Source organism: Onychomys torridus, chromosome 5 (genome assembly GCF_903995425.1).
Source record: "Onychomys torridus chromosome 5, mOncTor1.1, whole genome shotgun sequence".
NCBI lineage: Eukaryota > Metazoa > Chordata > Mammalia > Rodentia > Cricetidae > Onychomys > Onychomys torridus.
The window spans coordinates 136,336,947-136,352,615 of record NC_050447.1 but is presented as its reverse complement, the minus strand read 5'-3'; the positions used below and the strand labels follow the sequence as shown (position 1 = coordinate 136,352,615).

At 43.7% G+C, this 15,669-nt stretch overlaps 2 protein-coding genes across 11 annotated transcripts in view; both read left to right on the top strand.

Annotated features, from left to right (window-relative positions):
* The window catches only part of Prxl2c (peroxiredoxin like 2C), a 40,799-nt gene extending 37,045 nt beyond the window's left edge, over positions 1–3,754 (top strand). For both annotated transcript variants that reach the window (XM_036187183.1, XM_036187182.1), the window contains one exon: positions 3,688–3,754. In XM_036187183.1, the coding sequence (XP_036043076.1) occupies positions 3,688–3,692 (5 nt within the window). In that variant the 3' untranslated portion in view covers positions 3,693–3,754. The remainder of the gene's footprint in view (positions 1–3,687) is intronic.
* Positions 3,755–4,788: 1,034 nt separating this feature from the next.
* Cdc14b (cell division cycle 14B) overlaps positions 4,789–15,669 on the top strand; it is a 90,064-nt gene continuing 79,183 nt past the window's right edge. For 6 of the 9 annotated variants that reach the window (XM_036187175.1, XM_036187172.1, XM_036187167.1 and 3 more), the window contains exons 1-2: positions 4,789–4,962; positions 14,782–14,808. In XM_036187175.1, the coding sequence (XP_036043068.1) occupies positions 4,803–4,962; positions 14,782–14,808 (187 nt within the window). In that variant the 5' untranslated portion in view covers positions 4,789–4,802. The remainder of the gene's footprint in view (positions 4,963–14,781; positions 14,809–15,669) is intronic. The other 3 variants (XM_036187169.1, XM_036187166.1, XM_036187173.1) reach the window with 1 other exon arrangement.

Sequence of the window (15,669 nt, the reverse complement as noted above, 5' to 3'; positions counted from 1 at the left end):
TTTTTTCTTAAGCCTACATACATTGTTAAACAGTGTAACCTGTTTAGATTTTTTTTTCTGTCTAAATCTACTTTACTGCATATCTGTAGCCTTTTCTGTAAACTTGCCGTGAGACTTATTTCAAGCATGCAGTGTGTCTCTGTACTTCGGCTGGCATGAGAGGCAAGAGACTAGGAAGCCGCATTGGGCTCCATTTTTCTGTGTTTAGAACTTTTTTTTCAAAGCTTTCTCAGGTCTTATGTGGATATATGCGGCCGGATGTTGGGCACCATTTGTAGTGAGTCTTTCTCTGTAGTGCCAGCCAGCTCCCAAATAACCACACAGAGCCTTCTTAATTATGAAAGCTTGGCTGATAGCTTAGGCTTGTTTCTAACTAGCTCCTATAACTTAAATTAAACTCATTTCTATTAATTTACTTTCTGCTTCATAGTGCCCATCCTGCTCACTCTGCATCTCCTCCCTTCTTCTTTCCAGTGCCCTCTCTGTCCCCAAAATCCTCCCTAGGTATTGGCTATTCAGATTTTTATTAAACCAATCCAAGTGACACATATTCACAGGGTACAAAAAGATTATTCCACAACAGGCTGAGGCAGGCAGATCTCTGTGATGTTGAAGCCATTCTCTTCTACATAGTGAGTTCCAGGACCACCAGAGCTACATAGTAAGACTCTGTCTCAGAAAAACAAAACAATTAAAATTTACTTTTGATTTTGGAGATAATGTCTCACTCTATATTCCAGATGACCTGATGTTTACTAGGTGGCCCAGGTTAGCCTCAAACTTGCCAAACTTCTCAAGCTTCAACCTCCCAAGAACTAGGATTAAAAGTGTGTCATGCCCAGCAGGAATCAGTTTATTTATTTTAAAAAGTTTGATTTTATGTGCATTGCTGTTTTGTCTGCATGCATGTCTGTGTGAGGGTATCAGAGCCCCTGGAACTGGAGTCAAATTCTCAGAACCTAGTAGACAGTAGTGAGCCACCAAATGGGTACAATTTAACCCGGGTCCTCTGGAAGAGCAGCCAGTGCTCTTAACCACTGAGCCATCTCTCCAGCCCCATGAGACCAGTTTATTTTTAAAAGATACAAAACATCATTAGCCCTTGATAATATTTCTATATAAAAGAAATGTGTTCTCCAATTTGAACCTTTACAACAAATATTGTGTTGGAATTCTTTTGTGTGTATGTGTTCATGTGGGTGCAGAAGCACATGTATGTGTATAGAGGCTAGAGGTCCATGCCATGTGTCTTCCACAGATTCAGACAGACTGGCCACTGAGCCCAAGAAATCTTCCTGTATTGCCTCCTCAATGCTGGGATTATAGATACTTATCCATGGGTTTTTTATTTAGATGGGTGCTGGGGACCCAAGCTCAAGTCCTCACTGTTACATGGCAGATACTTTACACTGAGCCATCTCCCAGTTTGGAGCTCTTTTGTTTAAAAAAAAAAAAAAAAATTATTTGTGTGCAGCATTGGGTGGGTGCATATGAGTGCAGGTGCCTAGCTAGCTCCTCTGGATCTGGAGTTACAGGTAGCAGTGAGCAGCCTGACCTGGGTGCTGGAAACCAAACTGAGGTGTTCAGCAACCTCCCCAGTCCTAGCCTGAAATTCCTGAGTCTCAGCTGTTGAGATACTTCAGTCATACTCCCGAGTAAGGGGCTTCTTCTCCTTCCCAGGTCCCCATAATGTTCCCTGTCTTTCTTCCTTCCTTCCTTCCTTCCTTCCTTCCTTCCTTCCTTCCTCCCCCCCCCCCCCCCACCCCCCCCAGACAGGGTTTCTCTGTGTAGCTTTGCACCTTTCCTGGAATTTACTTGGTAGTCCAGGCTGGTCTTGAACTCACAGAGATCCGCCTGCCTCTGCCTCCCGAGTGCTGGGATTACAGGCGTGCGCCACCACCGCCCAGTGTTCCCTGTCTTTCTTGACTGACCACTCCATTGCATCCCCTGTCCTCACCGTCAAAGAAGAGTCTCAAACCAAATATTGTCTAAGGTGCTTTCAAATTCTACAGTTCTATAACCAGTGACCAAACAATGAACAATAATGTACCCATGCAAGCAAACTCAGGCACTTTCCTGTAGCCAAATTCTCAGAACCTAGAAGTCAGCTCATTGACTAGAGAAATCAGACAATTCAAAGGAAATGTCACACAACAAAGATCAGCTAAGGTATTTTCTGCCATTTTCTAAACATGACAGAAAAACAATATAAAGAGAGTTTGAGGTTGCATTTAGTTGTTTCTTTAACATGTGTGGAGGGGGTATGTGTAGGAAGACAGCTTGTGAGAACTGATTCTCTTCTAGTAAGTGGGTTCCCAGGGATTGAACTCAGGTTGTCAGACTTGCTGGCAAGTGCCTTTACCCACTGTGCTATCTGACTGGCCTTGAATCTTTTTGTTTGGAGACAGGATCTGGTTGTAGCCTTGGCTGGCTTCCAACCCTTTATGTAAGAGGATGACCTTGAACTCCTTATTCTCCAGCTTCCATCTTCCAAGGGCTTATATTACAGGCCTGTGTGGCCATACCCAAGTGATGAACATATTTGTAACACATGGACTTCTAGTTCCCAAGAATGAAAGACATGTCTGAATAATTAGAAGATATAATCAAAAGCCTCATTTTAAAAATACTATTTCAGCAAGATCACAAAATTATGAATTTGCAAAATCCAAATGCTTACATGGTATAATTATGTATATATAAGCTTTTTCCCCTTTATTTAAACCATATGCATTTTAGAATTTCTAGCGGTCGGAATCCAGTCCAAACATTATTTGTTTTTGGTTTTTCAGGACAGGATTTCTCTGTGTTACAGCTCTGGTTGTCCTGGAACTCACTTTGTAGACCAGACTGGCCTTGAACTCACAGAGATCTGCTTGTCTCTGCCTCTCCAGTGCTGGGACTAAAGGTGTCCGGCTCAAACATTCTATTTGAAGGTGAGAGAAAATGGAAACTACTTGCCTCTTAAAACACTTAACTAAGCCAGTCTCAAAAAATAACGTGAGCCAGGATTTTGGCTTACTAATAGATCATTTGTCCTGCACGTGCAAGGCCCTAGGTGTAAGTCCCAGATCTTCAAAAAGCAGAACACACTAGACACATCCACAGAGAAAACCCGGTGAGGTGCCTGTGGTGGCCCACACCTGTAATCCCAGCACTGGAGAGGCAGATGCCATTTTGGGGCCAGTCTGGGCTTCGTAGTCAGACACAACAAATAAAATCTTAGAATACTTTCTTCTCTGTAATCCTAGGGACCCACTGGAGCAACCCTCATGTAATATTAAAACAAAACAAAAAAACAAGAACAACAACAAAAAAAACTCTTAAAATTTCTGATTGTGACACGTGGTGGCCTTTCTACTATGAGCCCTGGAACAGTGTGGAAGATTTCCTCTTCCAGGTCAAATGTTTTTGCTACCACTACAAACATGTAGAACATTTTAAATGTAAGGCCTTCGTTAGTATCCTTATAGAAAATCGAAAGATGAATACGAAACCAAGCTAGTTCTTAAGCGGTTCCTGGCTAAGGAAAAGCTGTCTTACACCTTTTCTTTTCCTACTTAATGGAATTCTTTAAAACAAAAGCCCAAACTACCCCAGGGCGAGGAACTCCGTGAAATCTGCATTGCTGAGAGGTGTCTGGGGGGAGGGGCAGAAATTCATCCCTGACTCTGGCTTCCCTTGCAGACTAGAAGTTAAATCGCTGTTGACAACAGGAATTGGCCTGCAGATGGAGAATTTGGAACCGCCGACTCTAAAGACTGTTTCCAGTTTCCTCGCTTATTGAGATGCAACGGTGGAGCTAGGCCCTTCAAAATGGCAGCTGTGGCCAAGTCCCAAAAAGGTCTGACATCTTTTTTTTAATACAGTAGCAAAATATGGGGCTGTATCCCCGCAGAACTGAAAGAGAGAAGTCCGAGGGCTCAGCTGGCCACGTGCTGCGACACTTGGTGTTAAATCGGACCATGGGCACCCGGGCTATGCACAGCAAGAGTTAGCGCAGCTCCAGGTCCTGGGGTGAGATGCTCGAAGGAGCAAACCAACATGGTAAATTGCGTCTCCAGGTGGTTTTTACCGACTCTAAGATGCCTTCATTGCTCTGTTCCAATAGGTGGAAAGAACAGCGCTGGTCTGAACTAAGTTCTTAGGACCACTCTGCCTGTGTCCACAGAGCTGCGGACCATTTCAGCAGGCTACACTCTCCTAGTAGGCGGCCATGACAAGGCTCCCTTGGCGCGAATTACAAGGAAACCCACGAAACACTTAAAAAAGAAAATTCCACCCCAAAGACCCGGAGTGGAGTTACTAGGGAAGGGCTGTACAGGAACTTGGGTAGTCACTCGAGGAACTGGGGACTGGGGCGTCGCACCTGGACACAGGAGACAAAGTTACGGGGTCCCACCCAGGGGTCGCCAGCACGCTTTCTGCCCGATTGGCGGAAGCGCTCAGACTTTTCTTTATGGCGTCACCGAGTACCTGCCTGTAGGAAGGCCTCAGATGCGTGACGTCACGCCGCACTGACCAATGAACGGCCCGAGCCAGCGGGCCCCGAGGAGGGTTGTGGGCCCTTCTTTTTGTGAATGAAGCTCCACGGAACATCCCTCCTGGGGGTCCCCGGGAGCCGCGGCCCGCTAAGCTCGGACGGCCAGGCAGCAGCGTCCCACGGCGCGCGCGCTTTGCTCCAGCCGCCGGCCAGCGCTGTGTGGCCCCCCCGGGCGCGGGCAGCGGGAAACGCAGCTCGAGGACTCGGGCCGGGCTGCCGGGCCATGGTCGCGGTCCCCTGACGGGCCGCGGCCGCCTCCATGAAGCGCAAGAGCGAGCGGCGCTCGGCTTGGGCTACCGCGCCCCCCTGCTCGCGCCGCAGCTCGTCCGCCTCTCCTGGCGTGAAGAAGAGCCGCAGCTCCACGCCGCAGGAGCTGCACCGCCTGGAACAGCAGGACGACCTGTACCTGGACATCACGGGTGAGCCCCCGCCACACCCCCACGAGGCTCGCAGCTCCTCGCGCCTTTCGCCGCCCGCGCGCCTGCGGCTGCAACTTTACTCGAGATGGGCCGAGGGGTCACCTCTGTAAATGCACCCGGCCTCCCGAGGCGGGGGAGGGCTCTGCCCTCGAACCCGCCTCATTCCGGCATAGCTGGCGCGGTTGTTCTCACGCCAGTCGGAGCCTCTGCTGAGCTCCGAGGGCGCTGATCTTTGCTGGCCCAAGAGCCCAAGCCCCGCCGCGCCTTAGTCACGCGTGGGATCCCTCCTGAGCCTCTGGCCGTTGCCCCCCTCTTCCCCTCTTCCCCACGCCATCATGCCCTCCTCAGGCCTCCTCAAGGATCCTTGCCCTCCCTCGCGCCTCCAGAAAAGTGTCACGGTGATGGCGTTTGAACCACCCAGCATTCTAAGAGCCCAGAGGTGTCACTTTTGAGAAATCCCCGCCAGCCCGAGCAGGTAGAAAAGCAGCTTTCGAGGGTGATTTTTCTTAGTGATTTAGTTCTTGAAGACCAAAGAAATTAATTTGGCAGCTGCTGGGTTTGCTGGGATTGGTGTCGAAGCCAGAGCTTGCCTTCGGTGTGCTGCTGTACATGGAAACGCATTGTTAGCTGCATAGCTGTCTGCGCGGTTGAGGGATTGCGCCCCGTTTTCTGGGGCGGATGGTGACCACCTCTGCGTGGGGTTTTAAGAAACAGTTTCCAGGCCCTGGACTTGGACTTTTCTAGGTGGGCTCAAGTGGTGACATTTATTGATTTAGGAAGTGTTTAGACAAACGTAGAAATTTAGTATAAAGTATATTTCTAGATTGATGGGCATTTAGAAAATAAAACCGATTTTAAAGGAAGCTGAGAGGAGGGGGAAGGTTTCTTAGTGTTTGAAGGAGGAAGAGGAAGGAGCTGCTTTAAGTACAGCCCCTGACTGGCTTCTTCCCAGATCTACGGGTGACCCTGCAGGAGGAGATGCCAGCTTGCCCAGGTTCCTTCGAAAGAGACTTTGTGCTGGTGGCATCTGCATATTCCTTCTGCTCTTTCTTACATCTCTTGAAATGATTTTTGGTTGGGGCTGTTTAAAATGGGGACAAGTTAATCCTTGTATAGCTCCAGATTGTAGAGGTACACAGGAGTATATTGAGAAAAGTTGGTGGCAAAGACACAGGAGTGTCCTTTAAATGTAACTGATGTTGCCAATTTCTCGTGAATCTTTCCAGAAATATCCTGGACCAGCACACATATGTATCTATTCTTTGCAAACCCATGCAGGATGGCTCACAGTTGATTTTTGCATTGCTCTGCACAGTACTTCATAGCAGAATGTTAGCCTCCAATTGGTGTGTCCAAAACCTCATTTGATTTTAATTACTACCTAGGCCAAAGGATGTGTGGCTTTAAAGAATAAAACCATAAAAAAAAAGTTTATGGATTTTAAACACACTTATAGATTTAAATGTTTTATGAATTTAGACAGTTCTCTGTTGAATGTTTAGGTGGCTTTGAATAAAAGTGTAAGGCTGGGTATGGTGGCACACGCCTTTAATCCTAGTAGCACTCTGTGGGCAGAGTCAGGTGGATCTTTGTGAGTTCAAGGTCAGCCTCATCTATATAGTGAGTTCCAGGACAGCCAGGTATATGTAGAGAGATCATCCTGTCAAAAAAAAAAAAAAGTTATAAGATTTAGGTGGTGATTTTCATAAGAAAAATTGTTAGTGGCCTCGAAGCTGGCATTCAGGGCCTTGTGCATGGTAGACCAGCTCTCCAACACTGAGCCACAACCCACCAAAAGATTTTTGACAACAGTAATCGGAGGAAATTTTTCTCGGTTTTGGGAATAAAGTGTAACTTGGCAAGCCTTCCTGAGGAAGCCATCAAAGACTTAACCTTAGAAAATGTCAACAATACTGAGAGAGCTGGTGCAAATATGCACAAAATCAAAACACTGTCCAGTTATAAGCCCTGGAAATGGATTGGTCCAGCCACAGTGTAAGATACTAACTAGCTCTAGGGGAACACAGCTTGCAGCCCTTCAGTGATAATAGCCTCAGCTTCTTGAATGAAAAGAGAAAAGAAAAAAGCCAACACAACAGTCTGTTTCTGTGTTATCTGCAAGACAATTGAAGTAATTAAAAAATTTTAACCTAAATTATTTAATTTTATGTGTATGTGTGTGTGTGTGTGTGTGTGTGCCTGCATGTATAATAGTACACCACAGGGGTGCAGTGCCTGAAGAGGGAGCTGGAGGCACAGGTGGGTGGGTGCTGGGAATTGAATTTGTAGAGCCGTCTCTTCAGCAACCCCTTATAGGGTCTCATTATATAGTCTAGGCTACCCTGCAACTTGGTAAGCAATCCACACTAGCCTTAAACTCGATATCCTACTGTCTTAGCCTCCTCAGTGCCGAGGTTATAGGCATCAGCTACTATGCTGTGCTGACCTTAAAATTGTAGAGTTCAGGCCTGGTGGTTATGTGGCAAACACCTTTAATCCCAGCACTCAGGAATCAGAGGCAGGCAGATCTCTTGAGTCCAGCCTGGTCTACAAAATGAGTTCCAGGATAGCCACACAGAGAAGCATTGTTTTGGAAAAAAAACAAAAACAAACAAACCAAAAAAGAAAACAAAAGCAAAACAAACAAACAAAAATTGGAGAGTTCAGATTACTTTTAATTTTATTTCTTCTTTTGTGTGAGGTGGTGTTGGAGGGAAGGAGGAAGGTATAAGGCTTTGTGCTTCGCAAATGGCAGCTGGTCCTTTCATTCCCAAATTGTTTTCCCCTCAGTCATTGTTTTGCTGTAATTTGCTTTTTGAGATAGGGTCTCACTCTGTAGCAGGATGGTCTGGGGCTCTGTAGATAAGGGTGGCTTTGAACTCACAGAGATCTTTCTGCCTCTACTTCCCCAAGTGCTAAGATTAAAGGGATATGCCACCATACCTGATAATTTTCTTAATTGTTTTAAAGAAAGTCAAACATTATTACCAAAACAGTTAGGTCCTGTTTTTTATTCTTCATTTTTCTTTTAAAATTTTCTTTTTTACTTTATTTATGTTGGGGGAGGGAGGTAGGTTTAATTGATTTCATTAACAGGGCCATGTGCACAAAGTCAGGACAGCTCGTGGGGGTTGGTTCACTTCTTCCACCATGTGGGTTTCCAAAAAATTTTTTTTTCTTCTTCGAGACAGGGTTTCTCTGTGTAGCTTTGTGCCTTTCCTGGAACTCACTGTAGCCCAGGCTGGCCTCGAACTCACAGAGATCCTCCTGCCTCTGCCTCCCGAGTGCTGGGATTACAGGCGCCCAGCTTGGGTTTCCAAAACTGAACTAAGGTCATCAGTCTTGGCTGCAGGCTCTCTTTCCACTGAGCCAGCAGGATGTTCTCTTTTTAACTGCCCAGTGCTATCATATTGTATGGCTGAATCATGATTTCTTTAGCAATAGTAAGTGGGAGTTTGAGAATGTGTTAGTTTCTCTTGCAAATGGCAGCAGAATCCATGTGGATGGAGTTATAGAGTGAGTTCTAGAAGTAAAAAGGTTGGGCCAGCAATATACAGCTTCAGTGGACTTTTGGACTTGTATGTATATTGCCACCATCCACATTCACGTGCAGGACATGCTTTCAGCTCCTTTGGATACATAGCTGGATGTATACTTTTTGGGTTGTGTGGTAACTTCTCGGGCAGCTGCCACACTCTTGAGAAGTGCTCTGGCTGCCAGCTTGTGTACGCTGGAGTGCTGCTCATTTCCAAATCTTTACCAATGTTTGTTACTGAACAGGAAGACTCTTGTAGCAGAGTTTGGTTTGGAAACATTAAGGCATGTTCTCTGTTTGCCTGTTCTGCCCCTAAAGCTTTTTTCTTACATAGCCTAACTAAGTTTGCCTCAAGCTTGCTGTGTGCTGAGGATGACCTTGCACATCTGAGCCTTCTGCTCCCATCTGAGTTCTGAGATTATAGGAATCTGTACCTGGTTTTGTGGGTACTGGGATAAACACAGGGTTTTATGCATCCTAGGCGAGCACTGAGCTACATCTCTAGAACCCAAACTTTTTACCCCCAAAGACCACACACACACACACACACACACACACACACACACACACACACACACACACACACACACACACACACACACACACACACACTTTTTTTGGACACAGGGTTTCTCTGTGTAGCCCTGGCTGGCCTTATAGACTAAGCTGGCCTCAAATTTACAGAGGTTTGCCTGCCTCTGCTTTTCAAGTGCTGGGATTAAAGGTGTGCGCCACCACTGCAGGGCGACCTTTGATATTTTTATAGCAGCCTGTTTAATCTGTAAATTGAATTCCTGCCAGGGTGTTTCATTGTGTGCTGTTCATACAGGATGCTTGTGTGACCACTCTTGTTTGGTCTAGAGGCTGGTTAGCCTCACTGTTGTGCTGGGGTTACTCTTACCAGGAGCCGACGACCCATTCAGTAGCGGCCTAATTCTCACCCCAACCCAATCAGTATGTTTTGTTGTTGTTGTTTTTTATTTATTTATTTATTTATTTATTTTTTATTTAAACTTGAACTGTGAAAACCAAATCTCCTAAGGACAGGTGAACTGTGTAGCTGATACCCTGAGATACTAAAGGTACTCAAGAAAGCTTCTGGTGAACAAAATGGAGAAAAGAGGAATTGAGTTTTCAGTGGGTTAAAAACTGTAAGACTCAAAATTGGGGGAAATACATGAGAAAAAAATGATTAGAACAACAACAACAAAGCCGGATGATGATGGTGGTGGCGGCACACGCCTGTAATCCCAGCACTCAGAAGGCAGAGGCAGAGGCAGGCGGATCTCTGTGATTTCGAGGCCAGCCTGGTCTACAGAGCTAGTCCAGGACAGGCTCCAAAGCTACAGAGAAACCCTGTCTTAAAAAACCAAAAAAAAAAAAAAAAAAAAAGATTGGATGCAGGCAGGAATTTCATTTTTCTATGAACCTCCTTGGTACCAGAGTTCCAAAGCTTTTTTCAACTATCAAATCATTAAATATTGCCTTCCATTAAATGCCCATGCAAAGCTTCCTTTTTTTGCTAATAACAAGGACAGTCTCCCCTGCCCCCAAATAATTGTTTTGTGTTGGGATGGGTGGTGATGACAGTCTCACTATGTAAGTCTTGAATTCCATACATAGACCACCAGCCTTGAACTTCTAGAGATTTGCCTGTCTCTGAGTTCTGGGATTAAAGGTGTGTGCCATCACCATCGCCGCTGCTGCCACCACCCAGCTGATGGAAGACTTTTTTAAGCATTCCAACACAGCTGCAAAATATGATCATTTTCAGGATCTAATAGTTGATGCAGACCTTTAACTTACTTCACTATTTTATCTTTTAAGTTTCTAATTATTGAAGAAAATTAGTAATAGTTGCTATTGGCAGAAAGTATTTTGTTTTATTTGTTTGTTTTTAGAGACAGATTCTCATTCATGTAGCTCAGTATAGCCTTGAAGTTGGTGTGTAGCCAAGGTTGACTTGGAACTTCTGATTCTCTGCCTTACCTCCCTAGTGCTGTGATTAAGGGCCTGGTTTATCAGCCTTGGGAATCGAGCCCAAGGCCTTCTGCTTGCTAGGTAAGCACTCTAATGACTGTTTTAAGTTTCTTTATTCTCCCTCTGTTTAAGTTTCCCAGTGTCTACATCATAATAGGATTTATTGGAGAAACTCTAGCTGAGGTCAGGCTAGTCATTTCCAAGCACTGGTTAGCAGCAGCACAGGCTACTTACCAAATGAAATCAACAGGAGCAGCACTTGCCCCCTCCCCTTTCCCTGTAGGATCTTTAAAATTCACAGCAGATGTCATTAGGCTAGGGAAATTTATTCATTAATTCAAGAAGTGTTTATTGAATGCTTACTATGTAAAATCCTCATGCGTATTCATTGTTTTCCCTGATGGAAGTGCATTTTTCTGGATACAAGAGGATATACTGTGACACAGAACACTGAGCCAGAGGGCAAAATAAATCCATTTTCATGGTTTCTGTTGTAGTTGAGGTGGATGAGTTTCAGGAACTGAAGCTCTATGAAATGTTCACTTGTCTTCTACCTGCGATGAGTTTCTACATTTTGACTTTGTCTTGTTTGCTCTGGTTCCTACCTCTTCTGCTCATTTGCTTCTGATTGGTCACATTACTTGTCTTTAAACCTGCCAGCTCAAGCATTACATCCCCCACAGGTAAAAAGTTAAGCCTCAAATGTTATTCCATTTATGGCCTTACAGTGACAAGGCATATAGGTGAGGGGAAAGTGGTTAACTGCTGCAGGACCAGTCCTAAAGCTAGGGAATCACCAGACAGTGATCATTGCTGGTTCTCTGTGTTAATAAACGGGGTTGGAGCCGGCCGGGCCAAAATCACACTGTGGCTTCTTAGGATGTAGATAGAAGGCGATGGTACATGCAGATAACAATTCTTGAAAAATTGTGATTATCCGTGCCTTATAGGAAAGGTGCTGTGTGAGTGTGCAGTTTTAGCATTTTAAATTATGTTGTTACTGGTGGGTGTCTGTGTGGGAAGGGTGGACATACAGCAGTCAAAGGACAACTTGCAGGAGTTGGTTCTTTCCTTCCACTGTATGAGTCCTAGGGATTGAACTCAGGTCGTCAGGCTTGTGCAGCAAGCACTTTTACTCATGGATCCATCTTCCTAGCCATATGTGTGGTTTTAAATAATTCTAAGTGGTCATCTAGAGATAATGCAACTCTCCACTCTCCCCTTGAGGATGCCAGCCAATGCCAAAGATTGGTGATTGGCTCAGTGAATGGTTTCTTTTTGATAAAGCCATGACTGCCTAACTTCTTTTCCAACAGATAAAACTAGTTCATAGTTGTATAAAAATTATTTGTCATGTTGAACATTTAGTAGCTCATCCTTTGCCACTTAGGTAAGTAGGCTTGTCATGAGTAGGCACTCAGTGACCATTACCTGCACGGTTAATGAATTTTGACAAATGCACAAAACAACACAAGTGCATGCTGTTTCCCAAACTGACCACCAACATAGTTCAACATTTCAGACATGTCATTCATTCAATAATACCCCAGGTGCTAAAATTAAAGACACATTACCAGGACACCTCTGGTGTGTGTGTGTGTGTGTGTGTGTGTGTGAGAGAGAGAGAGAGAGAGAGAGAGAGAGAGAGAAGAAGAAGAAGAAGAAGAAGAAGAAGAAGAAGAAGAAGAAGAAGAGGAGAAGAGAAGAGAGAAGAGAGAGAATTGAGAAAACCGAACTTGGAGGATGAAGGTGAGAGATAGAGGATGGCAAGTGTGTGCTGTGCTTGAAATCTGTGGGTCAGTTTTTGAAGAGCGAGGTCTGTGAGGCCAAGGTTTTGGAAGGCTTAAGGACTCAGGAGAAACCTTACTTGGTCCCTGCTACCACTCACTGGGACTGAGTGCAGGCTGATTTTGTTCACAATTTTTTGGTGTGTCAAAGATGAAGTGAAAGGGGTGCCTGGGAACACCGTGGCCTGTTGCCCAAATGCTGAGGATCCAGGCTGCACCATGCTCCAGGGTTTCCCGGGTGACAGTGGTGGAGCAGCAGGGGAAGAAGGTCATTATGTTTGAAGGCTCCTCCCAGCTTAGAAGCATGCATTCCCCTATCTGTGAATCTGCACGGAGGTAGTGCTGTTCCATTGACAGCTCCCAGCTGCTGCACGGCTGTCACAGGATGCATTAGAGCCAGCGATGAGGCCAGCCTTCAGAGACACTGAGGAGTGTTCTTTAAAGACTTCAAAGAGTAGCACTACACCAAAGCTCTGATTTCACGTCTGAGCTGATCCAGGAAAGCTTATCGGTTGCTAAGTTTCCATGTGTCTTCTTGTGGGAGCCATAGGCAGAAGGTTTTAGAAAATAAAACAAACACATACTGAGCCAATAACCATTTTTCAGGATGGTTAATTGCAAGCATGATTGAGTTGTCCTATTGTATCTGTATGTTTAGTATTCCACAGATGGCCTCTTAAGGGTTTGATCTGGGATTGCCAGTTTACTGGGGGCCTGGTCTCAGTTTGCTCTTTTGTTTTGTAAAGGAGTTGCCTTTCAGAGGCCCTTCCATTACTGCATGCGTAGCAGAGACATGTTATATGGAAGGGTCAAAAGCCAGACAAAGATTTTTAAAACTTATCATGAATTACAGTTTTTTTCTTTACATTTATCTGTGTGTGCCTGTGTGCACATGCCCCCAACATGTCTTGAGGTTAGAGGACAACTTGTGTGAATCTGTTCTCTCCTTCTACTAGTAGACTCTACTATATGGGTTCTGAAGATTGAACTTAGATCACAGGCACCTTTATCTGCTAAGCCATCTTCCCAGATCCCAAATTAATGTCTTTATTTTTATATTTATTTATTTGAGACAGAATCTCCCTATGTATCCCTGGTTGGCCAGGAGCTTGCTATGTGGACCAAGCTGACCTCAAACTCAGAGTTCCACTGCCTCTGCCTCCTGAATGTTGGAATTAAAGATGTGCCTTATTATGCCTAACTAAAATTTTAAAATTAATGTTAATTTTAGTAGACAGCATTTTATTTTCATTTGTACCCTATCTACAGAATATTTTTCACTCAAGTCCGTCCTCTAAGATTTTTTTATATTGGAATTATCTTTTTTATTTTGGGATCAAAGAACTAAACTGATTTGTTTATGTGAGCATTTCAAAGCCATTTGTCACCTGGAAGGTACCTTTACCAGTTGTGCTGAGGCAGAAGGTGAGGAAACTGTACCAGACATAGAAAATTGGAGTCTGTAGAAGCTAACCAGTCATTCAATATGGCTTTTTTTTTTTTAACCTCCTTATTTTTTTAAGCTTCCAAAGTTAGTCATTTAGCTTTTAGGTTTTGTTGTTTGTTTGCTTGTTTGTTTTGCTTCTTTTTTTTTTTTTTTTTTTTTTTTTTTTTGAGACAGGGTTTTTATGTGTAACAGTTTTGGCTGTCATGGAACCTTCTCTGTAGACCAGGCTGGACTTGAACTCACGGAGATCCACTTGCCTTTGTTCCCCAATTGCTGGGATTAAAGGCATGAGCCATCAACACCCAGCTCTAGTTTGATTTTAATTATTTTTTATGTGTAATAGTGTTTTGTCTGCATGTATGTCCATGTACCACATGTGTGCTTGGTGCCTGCAGGGAGCAGAAGTGGGTATCAGATCCCTTGGACCTGGAGTTGTGGGTGCTGGGAATGAAACCTGGGTCCTCTGCAAGAGCAGCCCCCTCTATTTTCTGGTGTTTTTCGTTTGTTTTTAGATGATTTGGCTTCCAATACATTATTATTGGTGGATTATTGTAGAAAACATTTTCAAAAATAAATTGATTACAAAAAAGGCAGGAGAGATGGCTCAGTGGTAAGATTGTGTAGTGTTCTTACAGACTTGGCTCCCAGCACCTATTCAGGCAGCTTATAGCCTCTTATTTATATAACTCCAGCTCTAGGGGATCCAGTGCCCTCTTGGCGTCCTTGAGAACCTGTATACACATAGTATACACACAGACACACACATAGTTAAAAACTAAAAATAAAATAAAAAAACTGATTTTAACTATCTCAAAGTTGAAGATATATATTTAAATTTTTAAAATTTATTTTTCTTTAGTGTGTGTGTTTGTGAATGTGTGTGTGTCTGTGTACATGAGCAAGCATAGGTACTGGAGAGTTGGTTTTCTCGCTTAACAAGGTATGCTCCAGGGATTGACTGTCAGGCTTGGTGGCCCTCAAAGTCAAGGCTATTGAAGAGTGATATGTACATCTCATCTAGATCCTGTTTTGATGGAAGTTTTATGCCCTTTTCTCTCTTTTTTCTATAGCTTTTCATGGATACTGCACCAACAAAGGTATTCAGATCCTTGCCTACTTTGTGGTTCTTTCTGATACTTTAAAATAGTAAAATCTCACCTGTGAGTTGTGATTCTTGGTTGTGTCTGTTTCTGCTTGTCTGTTCTTGGTTTAGTTTGAGGTGGCAGATTCAGCTCTGACTATGGATTACCATCTTTACAACTGAATCTGAAACTGGTCTTCTTATGAGAAGAGTTGATTTCTGTGTATGAGAACACCAAATGTGATTTCTAGGTATTTTTTTGATTATGAATGCTAAGTGGTGAATAGTTTTGGAGTACTAAAATTTGTCTTTTATAATTGAAATACCTTTGAATGTGTTTTCTGAAAGAATATTTATAATTAACTGTTAGAACAGCTATTCTTTTTGGTTTGTTTGTTTTAAGAGAGGGTCTTTAAAATAATCTTTATATTTTCTAGGTATTTCTGAGCCTACTGGGCAAGTTTATATATTTTTGTTGTTGCTGTTTTGTTTTTTGTTTCTTTCATGAAACAGTAGGAAAATTTCATGAAATGCTCATTTCAATTTGGAGCTCTGGGAAGGGCTTTTATGTTCTGTTTTGGGTTCAGACAGGGAATCAAGCTGGGTGCCAGGGATCAGTCCCAGGGCCTCATGTATGATTGGAAAGTGCTCTACCACAGACAGAGCTGCAGAGCTACAGCATTAGTCACTCTGGTTTATTTAAAAAACTTTAAAGTATTCTAGTTAATTTTGATTTTTGAGTTACTCAAAAAAGGAGCGAGTGATCCCATACATATAATAGTATATATTTTAATTATTCACTTTTTCTTTTTATATATATATTTTATTTTATATGTATGAGCATTTTGCCTGCATGTAAGTGGACCATATGTGTGCG